The sequence below is a fragment of the Myxine glutinosa genome, chromosome 1 (genome assembly GCF_964187855.1).
Source record: "Myxine glutinosa chromosome 1, kmMyxGlut1.1, whole genome shotgun sequence".
NCBI lineage: Eukaryota > Metazoa > Chordata > Myxini > Myxiniformes > Myxinidae > Myxine > Myxine glutinosa.
The window spans coordinates 7,813,741-7,829,327 of NC_136261.1; the positions used below are offsets into that span (position 1 = coordinate 7,813,741).

The 15,587-nt window shown below is 44.6% G+C and overlaps 1 protein-coding gene across 1 annotated transcript in view; it reads right to left on the reverse strand.

The window, feature by feature from the left end:
* LOC137421215 (leucine-rich repeat-containing G-protein coupled receptor 5) overlaps positions 1 to 15,587 on the reverse strand; it is a 131,295-nt gene that overhangs the window by 54,913 nt on the left and 60,795 nt on the right. The window contains exons 3-4 of the mRNA XM_068107044.2: positions 1,576 to 1,647; positions 746 to 817 (exon numbers count right to left, since the gene is read on the reverse strand). Coding sequence (XP_067963145.2) covers positions 746 to 817; positions 1,576 to 1,647 — 144 coding nt within the window. The remainder of the gene's footprint in view (positions 1 to 745; positions 818 to 1,575; positions 1,648 to 15,587) is intronic.

Genomic DNA, 15,587 nt, shown 5'->3' on the forward strand with positions numbered 1-15,587 from the left:
CTTCTAACACCTGCCTTGATCTGACTAGATACAAGTTGATTAGATCTCATCTAATGATTATATCTTTCCATCTTCTTTATTTGCCTTTTCACTGAAGGACCCTCTCTTCCTTTGGGGCTTGACCCTTCCTCTTTGGTGCTACTACATCAATGAAACATTAACTAGAATGGCACTCTTCGACATCATGACGTCGACCGATATGCCTCCACCCACATGATTACATCATGATGCATACTTGTACCAAGTTTGATATAAATTCAGCTATTCTTAAGTACTACATTATTACCTGACATGACCTCTGAACTTTGACCTCTTGACCCCAAAATCTAATCAGTTCATCTTTGCGTCATAATATACACTTACACCAAAGTTTGGTGAAAATCCCATCACTGGTTCACAAGTTAACGAGGTAACATATTTTTTTACTTAACGGGACCTCTGACCTTTGACCTCTTGACCCCAAAATATAATCAGTTAATCTTTACATCATTCTATATACTTGTACCAAGTTCGACTTGAATCCTTTCAGCTGTTCTTAAGTTATCTCGGTAATGAGAACGTATCACGGACGGACCCGAAAACATAATGACTCGGGCGATTTCATCGGAGGAGGCACAACAATAATGTCTGTCCCCACCCCCTATAGGAGTAGAGATGTAATAAGTCAAAGTGAGAATGACAGTTGAAAGTAAAAGGGAGAGAGAGACAGGAGGAGTGTTTAGCAGCGAGAGAGGACTTCACTCACAGGGATTGCAAGTTGGGCAGGTTCTGCAGAGCATGAGCCGGTATATGGTGAAACTGGTTGTTCTGCAGAGTGCTGGGAGAGGGAACATGGAGGGGTGAAGGCAAGACTATTGAGTCACTGGAAAACCAAACATTTTTTCTGACAATGTCATCCCAATTGGGGTGTGCAAGAGATGGAGGAGGTGGTGTTGGGGGAAGCAGCCTCGTGTCGAAGTGAAAATCTATCTACCTGTCAACATGACCCGAGTAAACATCCAAGGTGCCCAGACATGAGTATTATATATCTACCGCGGTGGTTGTGGCAGCACATCGGTGTGGAGTTTGTCCAATTGCTACCACAAACAAATGGAAGATATTTTACACAATGTACAACTTAAAATGAGCTTGGACAATTTCCGGAACTTTCATGAAATGAGATTGGATATTAATTTGGAGCTTGAATGAGAAAGCAGCTCATCCCAAAATCTCTATCACACCGCTAATGGCCCAACATCAGCACCGCCATTGGCCCGAAGCTTTTAGGCCATGTGGCTGACGTCGGACCAACTTGTCACTTTTACCAACGTCAGAGGTTCTTAGGTGACCACTGCGACTGTTGGCAACATTTGGCGAACATTGGTGTGCCACCTGGGATGGGTCCATCATAAAATATCCTTTATTCCTGAATTTTTTTTCCCAGACATTCCCATTCCAAGATTCAAAAACTTTCTCACGCGATCATAGCCGAATGACATCACATGATATCTGAACACAACGTAACCATGACGTTACAGTGAAGCAACAAGGTAGTAAAAAAACATTGAATGGGGTCAAATGCATTTCTTTACTTACAGAACCCTCAAATTCTTCAGGCCAGAGAAGCAGTTTGTTGATAGATCGACGAGGTCATTACCAGCCAACCTCCTGTGGGTCAAAATCAGGAAGAAGAAGTGTCAACAAAGAGACAACGATCATCGTTACGGGGCGTGTTCGAGTCTGAATACAGGACATACATTCTTTGAACATGTTCACAAGTGCAATATTTCTCCCACGTTGGATCGACAACGCCTGGTTAAAGTTAAATATGGAATTCACCAAGTCCGATCAACACGGAGTGGCCGAAGAGATGACGACTCGTTTACAAAAGCGATCGAAAGGTTTTAGTGTGTATGATGCAAAAATGCATCCACCACATATCATCATATATATATATATATATACAGTCACGTGAAAAAGTAAGTACACCCCATGTAAAGTTTTGACTTTTTCAACATATACGCAAAGGCAAAAGTTATTGTGACACACAAACAACAAACAGAATCAGTGTTAAACTTTTACTGCCGCGAATGAAATGTTATTGCATGGAAAGACAAATGTTTCAAGGTATGGTAACGATCAACAGTCCATAAGAACAGCACACCTGGCATATGCAAATGAGCCACAACACAAGAGGGGGTTCACAAGCAAGTTCACACGGTCAGTAGCGAGTGTGTCCACCTTGTGCATTGATGCAGGCCTGGCACCTCCGCCTCATTGAGGCCACTAAACGTCGATGAAAGTCCTGGGGAAGATCATTCCATATCCGAGGAAGGATTTGGCGGAGTTCCTGCAGCGTTTTTGGAGGATTCGGATGACGTCGTAAACGTCGCTCCATTTCATCCCAGACGTGTTCAATGGGTGACAAATCAGGGGATCTTGCAGGGATCCAGGGTCCAGGATCCAGGGTAACACATTAACATTGTTCTGATTAAGAACCATTTCCCCGAGGCATGGCATGTCGAACTTGTTCCAGAACGATGAATAGAGGTGTTTTTCTGACTTCTGCACTTCTTAAGACTGCATTGAGTGGAAATGATAAGCGTCTGGTTGTCTGGCCTTTTAAAGTGAACATTGCTGGCCATTTTTCTCGAAGATGTCATGCTTCTTGCAAATTTCATGCAATTCGAACAACAACTGCTTGGTTGCGTTTCTTCGACCATTTTAACTCTTTCTCTGGTTCAAATCCCAAAATTCATTCACAAGATTACCAATGAAAAAATTCCTTGTCACAATAACTTTTGCCTCTGAGTATATTTCAACATACAGCTATTTGATCTTCATTTCAACAATATTGACAGATAAAGGTGATATAATATAACAAATATCATGAAACATTTACATTTTGTAGTCCATTGTATAATTTAAATGCACATAAATGCAAATTTCGCATGTGGAAAAAGTAAGTACACCCTTGGCTCTAATCGGTGGTATTGCCCCCTTTGGCAGAAACAACCTCAAGTAGGCGTTTCTTATAACTGCATACCAGTCTCCGACATCGACTGCGAGAAATTTTTGCCCACTCCTCCAGCAGAATTCTTTCAGCTGTGCAATGTTTGAAGGGTTTCTTGCATGCACAGCTCGTTTCAAATCCCCCCACAACATCTCGATGGGATTTAGATCCGGGCTTTGACTTGGCCATTCCAGAACCCTCCATTTCTTACTTTTCAGCCATTCCTTGGTGGATTTACTGGTATGTTTGGGGTCATCGTCATGTTGCAAGGTCCACCTTCGGTTGAGCTTCAACTCTCCGACAGATGGCCTCACATTATCCTCAAGCACCCTCTGGTGCCATGAAGAATTCATCGTGGATTATACGATGGTGAGCTGCCCAGGCCCTGATGCAGCAAAGCTGCCCCAAACCATAATATTTCCACCACCATGCTTTACAGTTGGTATCAGGTTCTTGTGGTCAAATGCTGTCTTTGGTTTTCGCCAAACATGTCTTCTGGTACTGTGGCCAAATAGCTCTACCTTTGGCTCATCTGTCCAGAGCACATTGTACCAGAAGTGCTGGTCTTTGCCTAGGTGTTCATTGGCAAACTTTAGTCTTGCCCTGATGTTCTTTCTGGACAGCAAAGGTTTCCTCCTGTCACACATCCCATGTAGATCAAATTTGTGCAGCCTCTTTGTGATGGTAGGCTCGTGCACTTTGACATCGACAATGGCAAGAGCTACCTGTAGGTCCCGTGATGACATTCTGGGGTTCTTAGAGACTTCTTTCAGCATCTTGCGGTCTGCTCTCGGGCTGAACTTGCTGGGGCGGCCAGGCCTGAACAAGTTGGCAGTTGTTTGGAATCTTCTCCACTTGTAGATGATCTTCCGGACAGTCGAATGATTGATTTCAAATTGTTTGGAGATCTTTTTAAATCCCTTCCCAGACTCGTAGGCATTTATAACCTTCTTTCTGAAGGCCTCAGAGAGCTCTTTTGATCTAGGCATGGTGACGCCGCACACTTCAAGAACAAAGAGCAAACCAAACTAAATGTCTGAGGTTTAAATAAGACAGGTTCCTCCAAGATCCTCTCGAACAATGTTCTAATCATTTGCACCTGAGCTGGTGCACCTGATGCTAATTTTAGGTATTTGAAGTAGTGATAAATGTAGGGGTGTACTTACTTTTTCCACATGCGAAATTTGCATTTATGTTTATTTAAATTATATAATGGACTACAAAATGGAAATGTTTCATGATATTTGTTATATTATATCACCTTTATCTGTCAATATTGTTGAAATGAGAATCAAATAGCTGCATGTTGAAATATGTTGAAAAAATCAAAACTTGACATGGGGTGTACTTACTTTTTCACGTGACTGTATACACACACACACACACACACACACACACACACACACACACACACACACACACACACACACACACACACACACACACACACACACACACACACACACACACACACACACACACACACACACACTCTCTATAGTAATAAAAGGCAGTGTCCGTCCATCCGTCTCCTGCATAACTCTAAAACCATGAAACCTAGCGGCCCTAAACTTTCTATGCATACACCTGGACCTCCAAAAGATTGCAATGATGAAAACTGGGTGTTTGGCTGTGTTATAACACCCTTTTTGAAGATGATTAACGAGGTGCTCAGAAGGAAAAAAACCTGAGAAAGGCTTACCAATATGGCTGCCCACCATCTTGGTTAGCCATCTGCCACTCGCTGATGCCATTAGCCATCTGCCACTCAGTTCTTAAGCCGCCATTTTGTTTTGGCCTATTCAAACGTGCCTTGCCTTGGAAACACGATCGATTATCATTACATAATTGAAGCATATCATCAAAATCTGGATTCGGATATGAGGAATGGATGCTGTAGACTAAATTAATGTCCAAATCTGGAGTGAAATCTGAAAATTTACCATATCTAGCGATTCTTTTAACTAAGTGTATATATTTATTGATTTAAGCAAGGCTGGGATTCTCCTGCTGAGTCCACACCATGTTTTGCAGATGATTTGGGAATGTAAGACGCATCTTGACGTGGGTGAGACATTGTGGTTATTCCATCTCTTCCTCCTTAGGAGGGATTGGTGACAAATTTGGATTAGAGGGGATGGGAAAGACAAAACGTAGACAAATTGGTAAATTTGTAAATTGTGTAAATACGGGAAGGGCAAGGGTTGAGTAGATGGACATGGGGGGTGACGAACGAGTAGGGACGAGCTTTCTCGGCTCGCTCTCCCACGCCCCTCATCGTGCATTGCCTTGTTTTTGTGTGTACCCTTGCGCCCTTGCCCCGCTAATCTGCCTTGTCTTCCTTCCCCACTCATGGACCATGTTCTTTTGTGTCCGAGGGGAGTGTGCAGGTGCCCTGGATTGTGCACCCGCACCCTTGCTGCCTCCTGCCTGCACTGATGCACCATATGGACCACACGTTCTGTGGCCTGGCACCACTTATGGACCACATGTTCTGTGGCCTGGCCCCTCTGCTGGGACCGACCATTGTTGCCAGCAGTATCTGGCTTGCGGACCACTGTTTTAAGTGGCATATATGCCCAGCAGTGGACCACCTGAGTTGGCCCTGCTGGCCACAAATAAAAAAAACGGACGCGGTGTGTGCCCTTTATATTAATTGAAACAACATCAAGCAAGAAGATCAAGCCAAGATGCATCGGCCCAGCAGAGAAGCAAGAAGACATCATTCATCATTTTATTATTTTTGAAATGTTTGGTGCATTTTCATGATGGTGCTTTTTGGAACATTTTTTTATTATGGTGCATATTGGTACATATGGGTATGGTGTATCGGTGCAGTGCATGGCAATGGCATTTCCTCTTATCAAAACATGTTCTATTTTTCCCACAAAAGACAGGTCCTAGGTTCTAGTTTTGTGAATAATCAAATTATTAGTGTCTTGTAAATAATGCTCCCCACCGGCTCTATGTGTAGTTTGAAGACCATTCCGTAATTCGATTAATTGTGGGCGTGAGTCAGTTAGGACGCAACGCAGCAGGGGGGACATATTTAGTGTTAAAACTGTCGCACTCAGGGTAGTAGGTTAAAAGTAGAGGGTAACCACACCTAAGTGTCACATTAATTGAAAAGATAGCCCTTTTGTTTCGGCTCGGGACGAGCCTGGAAAAAGGGGGGGTGCAGTGTTGCGGTTTTAGAACCCACACTTGTGTAAATATGACATTATTAAATGGTTAAAGGTTGCACCCCATAGTTAGGCCACAAGCAACACGTAGGCCACCATAGGACTTCAGTTATTTCATTAGTATGTGTATTAGATAAGGCCGTGTTTCCAATAATTGAATCTGCGTTGTGTCAATCAAAAAAGAAGTAGGCCCCATTCCGTTCAGTTTGCAACCTCCCTCTCCAAGTGACGCCATTACACGCCCTCTAGTCTGCCCTATGGCTCTCCAATTTGTTACGTGCCTTTGTTAGCAGCGTTCGCTGCCTTGAGCTAGAGCTCGCTCAACCGCCGCCATAAGCCACGCGGTGAGGCCCGGAAAAGGGGGGCGGAACGCCAAGAAGAAGGTGTGGCCACGTCATCCAGCCGTCAAAGGCGGAGCCTGTAAGCCCTCACCAGCCAACCAGGGCTGAAGGGACATCGCTGGCAGGCGTGGCTTTTGGGCTCGTGGAGCGATCGTTGCTTGCGTTATAAAAGCACGAACGTAAAGCCCTTTCAAGAGACTCATGCGCCGGCGTTTGTTAAAGAGGACGTGTTGGAAGGGTGGCTTGGAGAAGGACTGAGAAGAAGAAGGGCGCGCTTGTTAAAGAGGGCATTGGGGGAGAGAGAGGGCGTTTGGCACAAGTGTGCACATATTACATACGCAGGACACCAGCTTCCCCCCGCTATATAATTGTCCGGTCGCATTCAACGACACGCGGAGCTGCCTGCTGGGTTTCGCCCGCTGGACCAGAGCCTGGACTGGAGCCGACCGGAGCCTGGACCCCATCTTTCCGGGTATCTTTCCATCCTGTGCAGTGATTCGTGCTATGGGTAGGAAGCGCTCTGAAGAGAAGGAGAAGGAAGGCGATGTGGATTTGGGTTCCTTGGAGGTATTGGAGGAAAATTCTGAAAGAGGTAATAGGAAAGGGAGTGAAATCAAGGAACTTAAGGAAAAGGTGGCATCTGGAACCAAAGAGGAAATGGAGTGTCCGTCGGAGACATCTGGGAGCGAGGTTGAGCAAACGGTGCTGGTCCGAAAGAGACTTGTTGAAGAACAACACAGAGATTCGGAGATCCGGAGTTTAATTGGTAAAGCCGTTGCAGAGGAAGAGGCTATGAAGATACCTGTTGGTTACTTCATGAAAGGGGAAATACTCATGAGAAAATGGAGACCACCGGAGGTGCCAGCAAACGATAAGTGGAAAGTTAATTACAAAATTGTGGTGCCACCGCCGTACCGGAAGGAGATATTGAGTTTGGCGCATGAGACACCTTTGGCCGGGCACCTTAGAGTGAACAAGACATGTGACAGAATATTGGTACATTTTTTCTGGCCAGGATTGCGACGTGATGTGGCGGAGTTCTGTAAATCTTTCCACTCTTGCCAGCTGGTGGGAAAACCTAATCAGAAAATCCCATCCACACATTTAAAACCAATTCCAGCTTTTGAAGAGCCATTCAGCCGTGTCATTATTGACTGTGTAGGCCCTTTACCTAAAACTAAGGCTGGACATCAGTATTTGCTGCCCATTATGTGCGCTTCCACAAGGTTCCCAGAGGCAGTGCCTCTTATAAAAATTACTGCGGCAGTTATTGCGAAGGCCTTGATTAAATTTTTCACTTTGGTTGGCCTACCTAAGGTCATCCAGTCTGATCAGGGTTCCAATTTCATGTCAACGCTTTTTCAGCAAGTGGTACACATGTTGGGAGTGGAGCAAGTAAGATCAAGTACTTACCATCCCGAGAGCCAAGGGGCCTTGTAAAGGTTTCACCAGACATTGAAGAATATGATCAGAACGTATTGTTTTGAATGTGACAAGGATTGGGATGAAGGAATACCCTTATTGTTGTTTTCTACGATGGAATCTGTTCAGGAGTCATTGGGGTTCAGTCCTTTTGAACTTGTGTTTGGACACGCAGTGCGAGGACCGTTGAAATTGGTGAAAGAACAGTGGCTACAGGAGTCACAGTCAACAGTGGTGGAGTATGTGTCAACGGTTAGGCACAGATTGGCAAAGGCTTGTGAAGTTGCGAGAAGAAACTTGAAAGTGACACAGGATAAAATGAAAGTGAGACATGACAAGAAATCTCAGATAAGAAATTTCAGGCCTGAGGACCGAGTGTTCGTGTTGCTTCCTGCTCCAGGTCAGCCACTACAGGCTAGATATTTTGGTCCCTATGCAATCGAAAGGAGGGTTAATGAAACAGATTACGCGGTGACAACTCCCGACCGACGGAAAAAGCGGCAGCTGTGTCATGTCAACCGACTGAAGAAATATCATGAGAGGAAGCCTGTGGAAGAAATGGTTCCTGTCTCACCTGTCGTGCCTGTAGTCCGGGTGCAAGAAAATCCAGAGGTTGACGCCGGTGTGAAGTTTGATAACTTGGATGACCAGGCTTGTCCCAGATTGACGAGCACGGAAGTGTTGTCATTTACATGAGAAATTAGGTCATTTGACGAGGGAACAACAAGGACAACTGTCCAGCCTAATTTTTGAGTTTGCACATTTGTTCACAGATGTACCTGGTCGTACTGACTTGGTATATCATGATATTGAGGTGAGGGAAGCCACTCCTGTGAAGCAACACCCTTGTCGGATAAACCCTGTGAAGATGGAGTATCTTCGGAAGGAGGTTCAGTATATGTTGGAGAATGACATCATCGAACCAAGCAGCAGTGAATGGAGCTCACCATTTGTGTTGGTTCCAAAACCCGATGGCAGTTTTCGCTGTTGTACGGATTTAAAACGGGTTAATGCAGTGACCAAGACCGACTCATATCCCATCCCGAGGATTGATGACTGTATTGATAGAATAGGCCCAGCTAAATTTGTAACTAAGTTTGACTTGCTGAAAGGGTATTGGCAGATTCCTCTTACTGATAGAGCCAAGGAAATCTCGACTTTAGTCACACCAAATGGGTTGTATCAGTACAAGGTTCTTCCCTTTGGATTGAAAACGGGCCTGCTACATTTCAACGGCTAATTAATAAGCTTCTTGCAGACCTTGAGGGGGTGGAGGCTTATCTGGATGATGCCATCATCCACACCATGACCATGGAAAATCATATTAAACAAATTCAGGCATTTTTCAAGAAACTGACCGAGGCAGGGTTGACCATCAACTTATCTAAGAGTGAGTTTGTAAAGGCACAGGTGGTGTTCCTAGGCCATGTAGTAGGTCAGGGTCAGGTCAACCGGTGACAGCCAAGATAGACGCCATTGATCGCTTCCAAGTTCCAAAAGGGAAGAAGGAGCTTATGAGATTCTTGGGTATGGCTGGTTGGTACCGGCGGTTCTGCAGGAATTTTTCTGATGTGGTAGCCCCTTTAACGAATTTGCTGAGGAAAGAGACCAAGTTTGTTTGGGATGACAAATGTCAGGCTGCCTTTGCCCACGTCAAAGCGATATTAATGAGCTCTCCTGTCCTAGCAGCCCCGGATTTTCAAGCACCTTTCAAGTTGGCCATTGATGCAAGTGATGTGGGGGCTGGAGCAGTTCTATTACAGGAAGATGAGGATGGAGTGGATCACCAGGTATGCTACTACACCAAAACGTTTAACAAACATCAGGCAAATTATGCCACAGTGGAAAAAGAGACCCTTGCTCTCCTGCTAGCACTTCAGCATTATGAGGTGCATCTGGGAACTACTACCTTTCCTATAAAAGTCTTCACTGATCACAACCCCTTATCCTTCATTCAAAAAATGAAAAATAAAAATCAGAGGTTGATGAGATGGAGTTTGGCTTTGCAGGAGTTCAACTTGGAAATTGAGCATGTGAAGGGCAGGGACAATGTCGTTGCCGATGCTTTATCCAGAGTGAACTAACTTTGGAAATTTCTGTAGGTGGTTTGGAAGTTTTGTTGCTTTATTTTGGGGAATATTAATTCTTGTTGTTCACGTGAATTGATCATTTGGGTGTGAGTTTTACTTTTGACTAGCCGAAACCCGTGGAACATCCACGGAAGGGAGGATGTGGTGTATGGATAGAGTGTACCATTATGGATGGCATAGGGGAGCGCTCATGGGATCTTCTTCTTCCGTTAAGCTCCAATTTTTTCTCTTTAAGTTAAGTCCAATCAGTCCTCTCTGCTCGAAGTGCTCAGGCCATGCCTTCCCACTCTCATACTTTTATTGCCGTTCGGTGTAGAAAGAGATTGACATATCGTTCGTCTGTTTTCATCTCGTTATCTTTAAGCTTCCTTACGTCTCGCCACCTGCTACACCTCTCTGATTTACGAGGATTTATGAAACGCACCCCGAGTATCGCAACGTCACTCCATTTAACTTTATTAAAATGACGATAAAGACGTGAAACCCGTGGAACATCCACGGAAGGGAGGATGTGGTGTATGGATAGAGTGTACCATTATGGATGGCATAGGGGATAGATGGTAAATCCATGAGTGCCGTGGGCATCGGGTCACTGGGTGCGGCGTAAAAGGGATAACAAAGTCGAGTCCTTACGCTATTATTATACTTTTTACTTTTGATTGTCAAAAGAGTTTTTGCCTGCAAAGAAAGTTTTCACTATGTTCAAACTTTCTTTCTTGAGGGGGGGAAGTGTTATGGATTCGTCACTTCCGTTGTTGTGGTTTTCATCAACTGTAAACATTGTTGGTTCCATGTACTATTATTGTTGTCGTTTAAGGGAAATAGAGATTACTATTTTCAAAAGGCAGTGTTCTGGGCCCTGTGCTTTTTCTGGTCTTTATCAATGATCTCTCCGACTCTCTGGAAAATCCTCTCTATCTCTTTGCTGATGACTCCACTCTCTGCCGCTCCATTCCTCTTCCCTCAGATCGGCAGTCTGCAGCCTCCTCACTCTCTGAAGACCTGGACAATATCACAGACTGGTCAAACAAGTGGAACATGTCTTTCAATCCTGACAAATCTCACACTCTTACTATGTCTCTCCGAAAAGATCGACTGGACAACCCTCCCATCTACTTTCTCAACAATCCTCTCCAAGAAGTTCTGTCGCTCAAGCTTTTCGGTCTCACTATCTGCCATTATCTTTCTTGGGAAAACCACATTTCCAAGCTGGCCTCCAAAGCCAGTCACCGACTGGGCATCCTCCGTCGTGCGAAGTCCTGCCTCGGCACACCTGAGCTCCTCACCACATACAAGGCTTTCATCCGCACCTCAATGGAATACTGTTCTCCCCTATGGGCCGGTGCTCCTGCCTCACACCTAGCTCGGCTTCACGCTGTTGAAACCAAGCTGTCAGAATCATTGGAATCTCCAGTGATGAAGCTATCTCCAAGGGCCTTTCACTCACTCACCGCAGGCAGGTTGGTGGTCTTTCTGTCTTCTACAGACTCCTCTCCAGCCTTGCTCCCCCAGCTCTCTCTGTGGTTTGTCCCCCAAATATTCCTACAGGTCGCACAAGATCTGCCAGCAACCCTCTGATGGTTAAACTGCCGAAATCTCGGCTCTCTGCTCACCTTCACCGTTTCATTCCTCTTTTCTCCCGCTTCTGGAACAAACTCCCACACTCCCTTCAATCCCACCCCTCCCGCCAGGTCTTGAAAACAGCTGTTCACCACCACCTCTTATCTTTCCCCATCCAAAACCTTGATCTTTTCTACCCCCACTAATTCACCCCAGATCCACCTTGTTTGAAATTCCAACTTCTTTCCTGGAAGTCCTGGCAGTGTCCATATGTTTTATACCTCTCCCACCCCTCCAAGTTATGGACGAGTTATGACTAAACTTGGGGATGAGTTGGTTTGGCCACAAGAACAAGGTGATTAGATCTTGGTTCAGGTCAGAATCCAGACTCGGCGTATCAGTGGGATACAAAACGTAAACTGTTCACCTGGTGGAGGCATGCACTCTACCAAGTGGCATTCTAGTTTCAAGGTTGAAAGATTACACTGGTCGAAAAAAAAGAACTTTTTTCTCTCATCAACGATGCAAACACTTTTATAGATCGGTTTTGCACACTGATTCCAAATCCGTTTTTGTTTTTCCTCTAGATTCTAGAACATCTAGTTTTCGGGATGAGACTGATCAAATTTGAAAGGTTATCATGCCTTATAAGGCAATAACATTTAAATATCACGAAAGCTTTTACGTGCTGGAGGAAAACCAAACTCAGATTGGAATCAGCATCCTAAGAGCTTCCTAGCCCACCTACAGCACCTTCAAAAAGTATTCACACCCCTTTACTTTTTTCACATTTTGTTGTGTTACAGCCTGAATTCAAAATGGATTAAACTCAGATTTTTTTTGTCACTGATCGACACAAAATAGCCCATAATCTCAAAGCTCAAATGTCTCGAGTCATTAAGTATTCAACCCCTTTGCTATGACACTCCAAATTGAGCTCAGGTGCATCCAATTTCCTTTGATCATCCTTGAGAAGTCTCATCAACCTGATTGGAGTCCACCTGTGGCCAATGCAATTGATTGGGCATGATGTAGAAAGAAACACACCTTTCTATATAAGGTTCCACAGTTGACGGTGCATGTCAGAGCAGAAACTCTACTAGTAAATCCAAGGAACTGTCCGTAGAACTCCGAGATAGAATTGTGAGAAGGCCTAGATCTGGGGAAGGGGATAAAACTATTTCTAGAGTTTCTAGAGTCAGAGCAGAAACTCTACTAGTAAGTCCAAGGAACTGTCCGTAGAACTCCGAGATAGAATTGTGAGAAGGCCTAGATCTGGGGAAGGGGATAAAACTATTTCTAGAGTGTTGAAAGTTCCCAAGAGCACAGTGAGCTCCATTATTAGAAAATGGAAAGAATATGGAATTACCCAGACTCTTTCTTGAGTTGGCCACCTGACCAAACTGAGCAACCGGGCAAGAAGGACCTTGGTCAGGCAGATGACTAAGAAGCCAATGACAACTCTGACAGAACTACAGCATTCCTTAGGTAAGATGGGAGAATCTGCTGGAAGGATAACAGTCTCTGCAGCACTTCACAAATCCAGGCTTTATGGGAGAGAGGCCAGATGGAAGCAACTCCTGAGAAAAGGGCACATCACAGCACACCTGGAGTTTGCAAAAAGGCACGTTAAAGACTCAGAGTATGAGGCAAAAAATTATGTGGTCTGACAAGACGAAAATTGAACTTTGCCCTGAATGCAAAGTGCTACGTATCATGGAAACAAAGCACAGGTCATCACCCATCTAACAGCATCCCTACCATGAAGCATAGTGGTGGCAGCATCATGCTATGGGGATGCTTTTCAGCGGCAGGGACTGGGAGACTTGTAAGGATGGAGGGAACAATGAATGGAGCCAAATACAGGTAAATCCGTGAGGAGAACCTGCTTCAGACTGCAAAAGGCCTTAGACTGTAGCGAAGATTTACGTTCCAACAGGACAATGACCACAAGTATACAGCTAAAGCAACACTGGAATGGCTTCAGAACAAGAACGTGAAAGTCCTTGAGTGGCCCAGCCAAAGCCCAGACTTGAATCCCATTGAGAATCTGTGGAAAGACTTCAAGATTGTTGTTCACCGACGGTCCCCTTCCAACTTGACAGAGTTTGAGCAAATCTGTAAGGAAGAACGGGAGAAACTGGGAGAGATTCCCCAAATCCAGATGTGCAAAGCTGATACAGACAAACCAAAGAATCTTCAAAGCTGTAATCGCTGCCAAAGGCACTTCGACAGAGGATTTACTCAGGGGGTTGAAAACTTATGTAAATTTAAATTCCCTTTTGACATTATGGGGTAATATGTGTAGTTCAGTGATCATTGGAGATGATTGGAAAACGGTGCAGCCTGACAACCGGTGGCCGAGAGACGGGGAAGGTTTTCCTTTCATTACGTGTCTTTTGACTGGTACCCGCGAGTGAACAATATTGTTTTTAGATTAATTTGGGGGTGAAGGACATGCACGACGTGTCCTACAGTTTACGCATGCTCTTCCTCAAAGTAACTGTCCCTTTGATGAATAAGGGATCAAAAAAAGACTGTGGCTCCACAGTGCAGGAAACGGATTTTTTTCATCATGCAGTGACATCTCGTGACTGTTATGTGGGTTTTCAGAAGCACAAAGCCAAATGTTATACGCATTTACAACCCCAATGAGTGCACACGGGCCTCATCTGAACACCAGACGTTGCACAATATTTCTAGATGTTCACCAAAGAAAAGCAGCCTGAACAGATTTTGCTCAAGTTTGGACAACAATGCACTTAAAGGGTTTATGTACAAGATGTTATTGGTGTGCCACGTGGTGTGCAAAAGCCGAATTTTCACCATTCACCAAACCTGCAAAGAAAAAGAAGCAAGTGAAATCCCATCACCAAGTCCCTGGTGTTGGGCTAGCGGCTAGGGTGCCAGCTTAGGATCCTAGGATCCTGGGTTCGAATCCCGGTCGATCGCTGAATTAACACTAGGGGGGTTGACTCAGACTGTCATCCTTCCGAGGTCGGCTAATTGAGTACCAGTTCACTGGTAATTCCCTGTTTGTCGTTAAAGGCGGCAAAAAGGGTTGGCGTCAGGAAGGGCATCTGGCCGTAAAACATTGCTTCAAAAATGGGACCAAAAAACAACAACAACCACGGTTCCCGAAAAAGGCCAACCCCCGCTTTGCGGGGAAAAATGGCCTCTAAAGGTGGTTAAACCTGGATCCACTTTGACCCCCGGTAGACCCCTTTAGATCTCGATTTTTCTCAATGCCGTGAACAAACTTGAGTTGCAACATACCAAATATAATTTTAGCCAAGTTTGGTCACAATCCCATCAGCAGTTTCGGAGAAGAAGTTGCAAGTGTTTATGGACTGACGTATGGACGATGCACCATCCCTTGAGCCCAGGTGAGCTACTACATTCCAGGTGAGCTAATGAATGTACTACCAAGTCATATGTTTCAAGACCTGAGCTATGCCAGATGCATTCATTGTGGTGACTTCATTATTGAATACAGGTGAAGGTGATGGAAAGGGAAGTGACAGGTAAATTGGATTTGACTGTTTAGTACTTCCATCTGCAGTCATAGTTCAAGGTGCTTGGATCCCAGCTTCAAACCCCATATCATGTTGATATAATGCCCTTTAAGGTCCTTGCAATTCATGTAAAAGTATCATGATGTCTGCTAATATCCTTTATCCTACATGCGATGTATGCACAAGTACCTCCATGTCCTTATCCTACATGCGATGAACATACAAGTACCTCCACGTCCTTATCCTGTAAAAGTATCATGATGTCTGCTAATATCCTTTATCCTACATACGATGGATGCACAAGTACCTCCATGTCCTTATCCTACATGTGATGTATGTAGTAGTACCTCCACGTCCTTATCCTACATGTGATGTATGTAGAAATACCTCCATGTCCTTATCCTACATGTGATGTATGTAGTAGTACCTCCACGTCCTTATCCTACATGTGATGTATGTAGAAGTACCTCCATGTCCTTATCCTA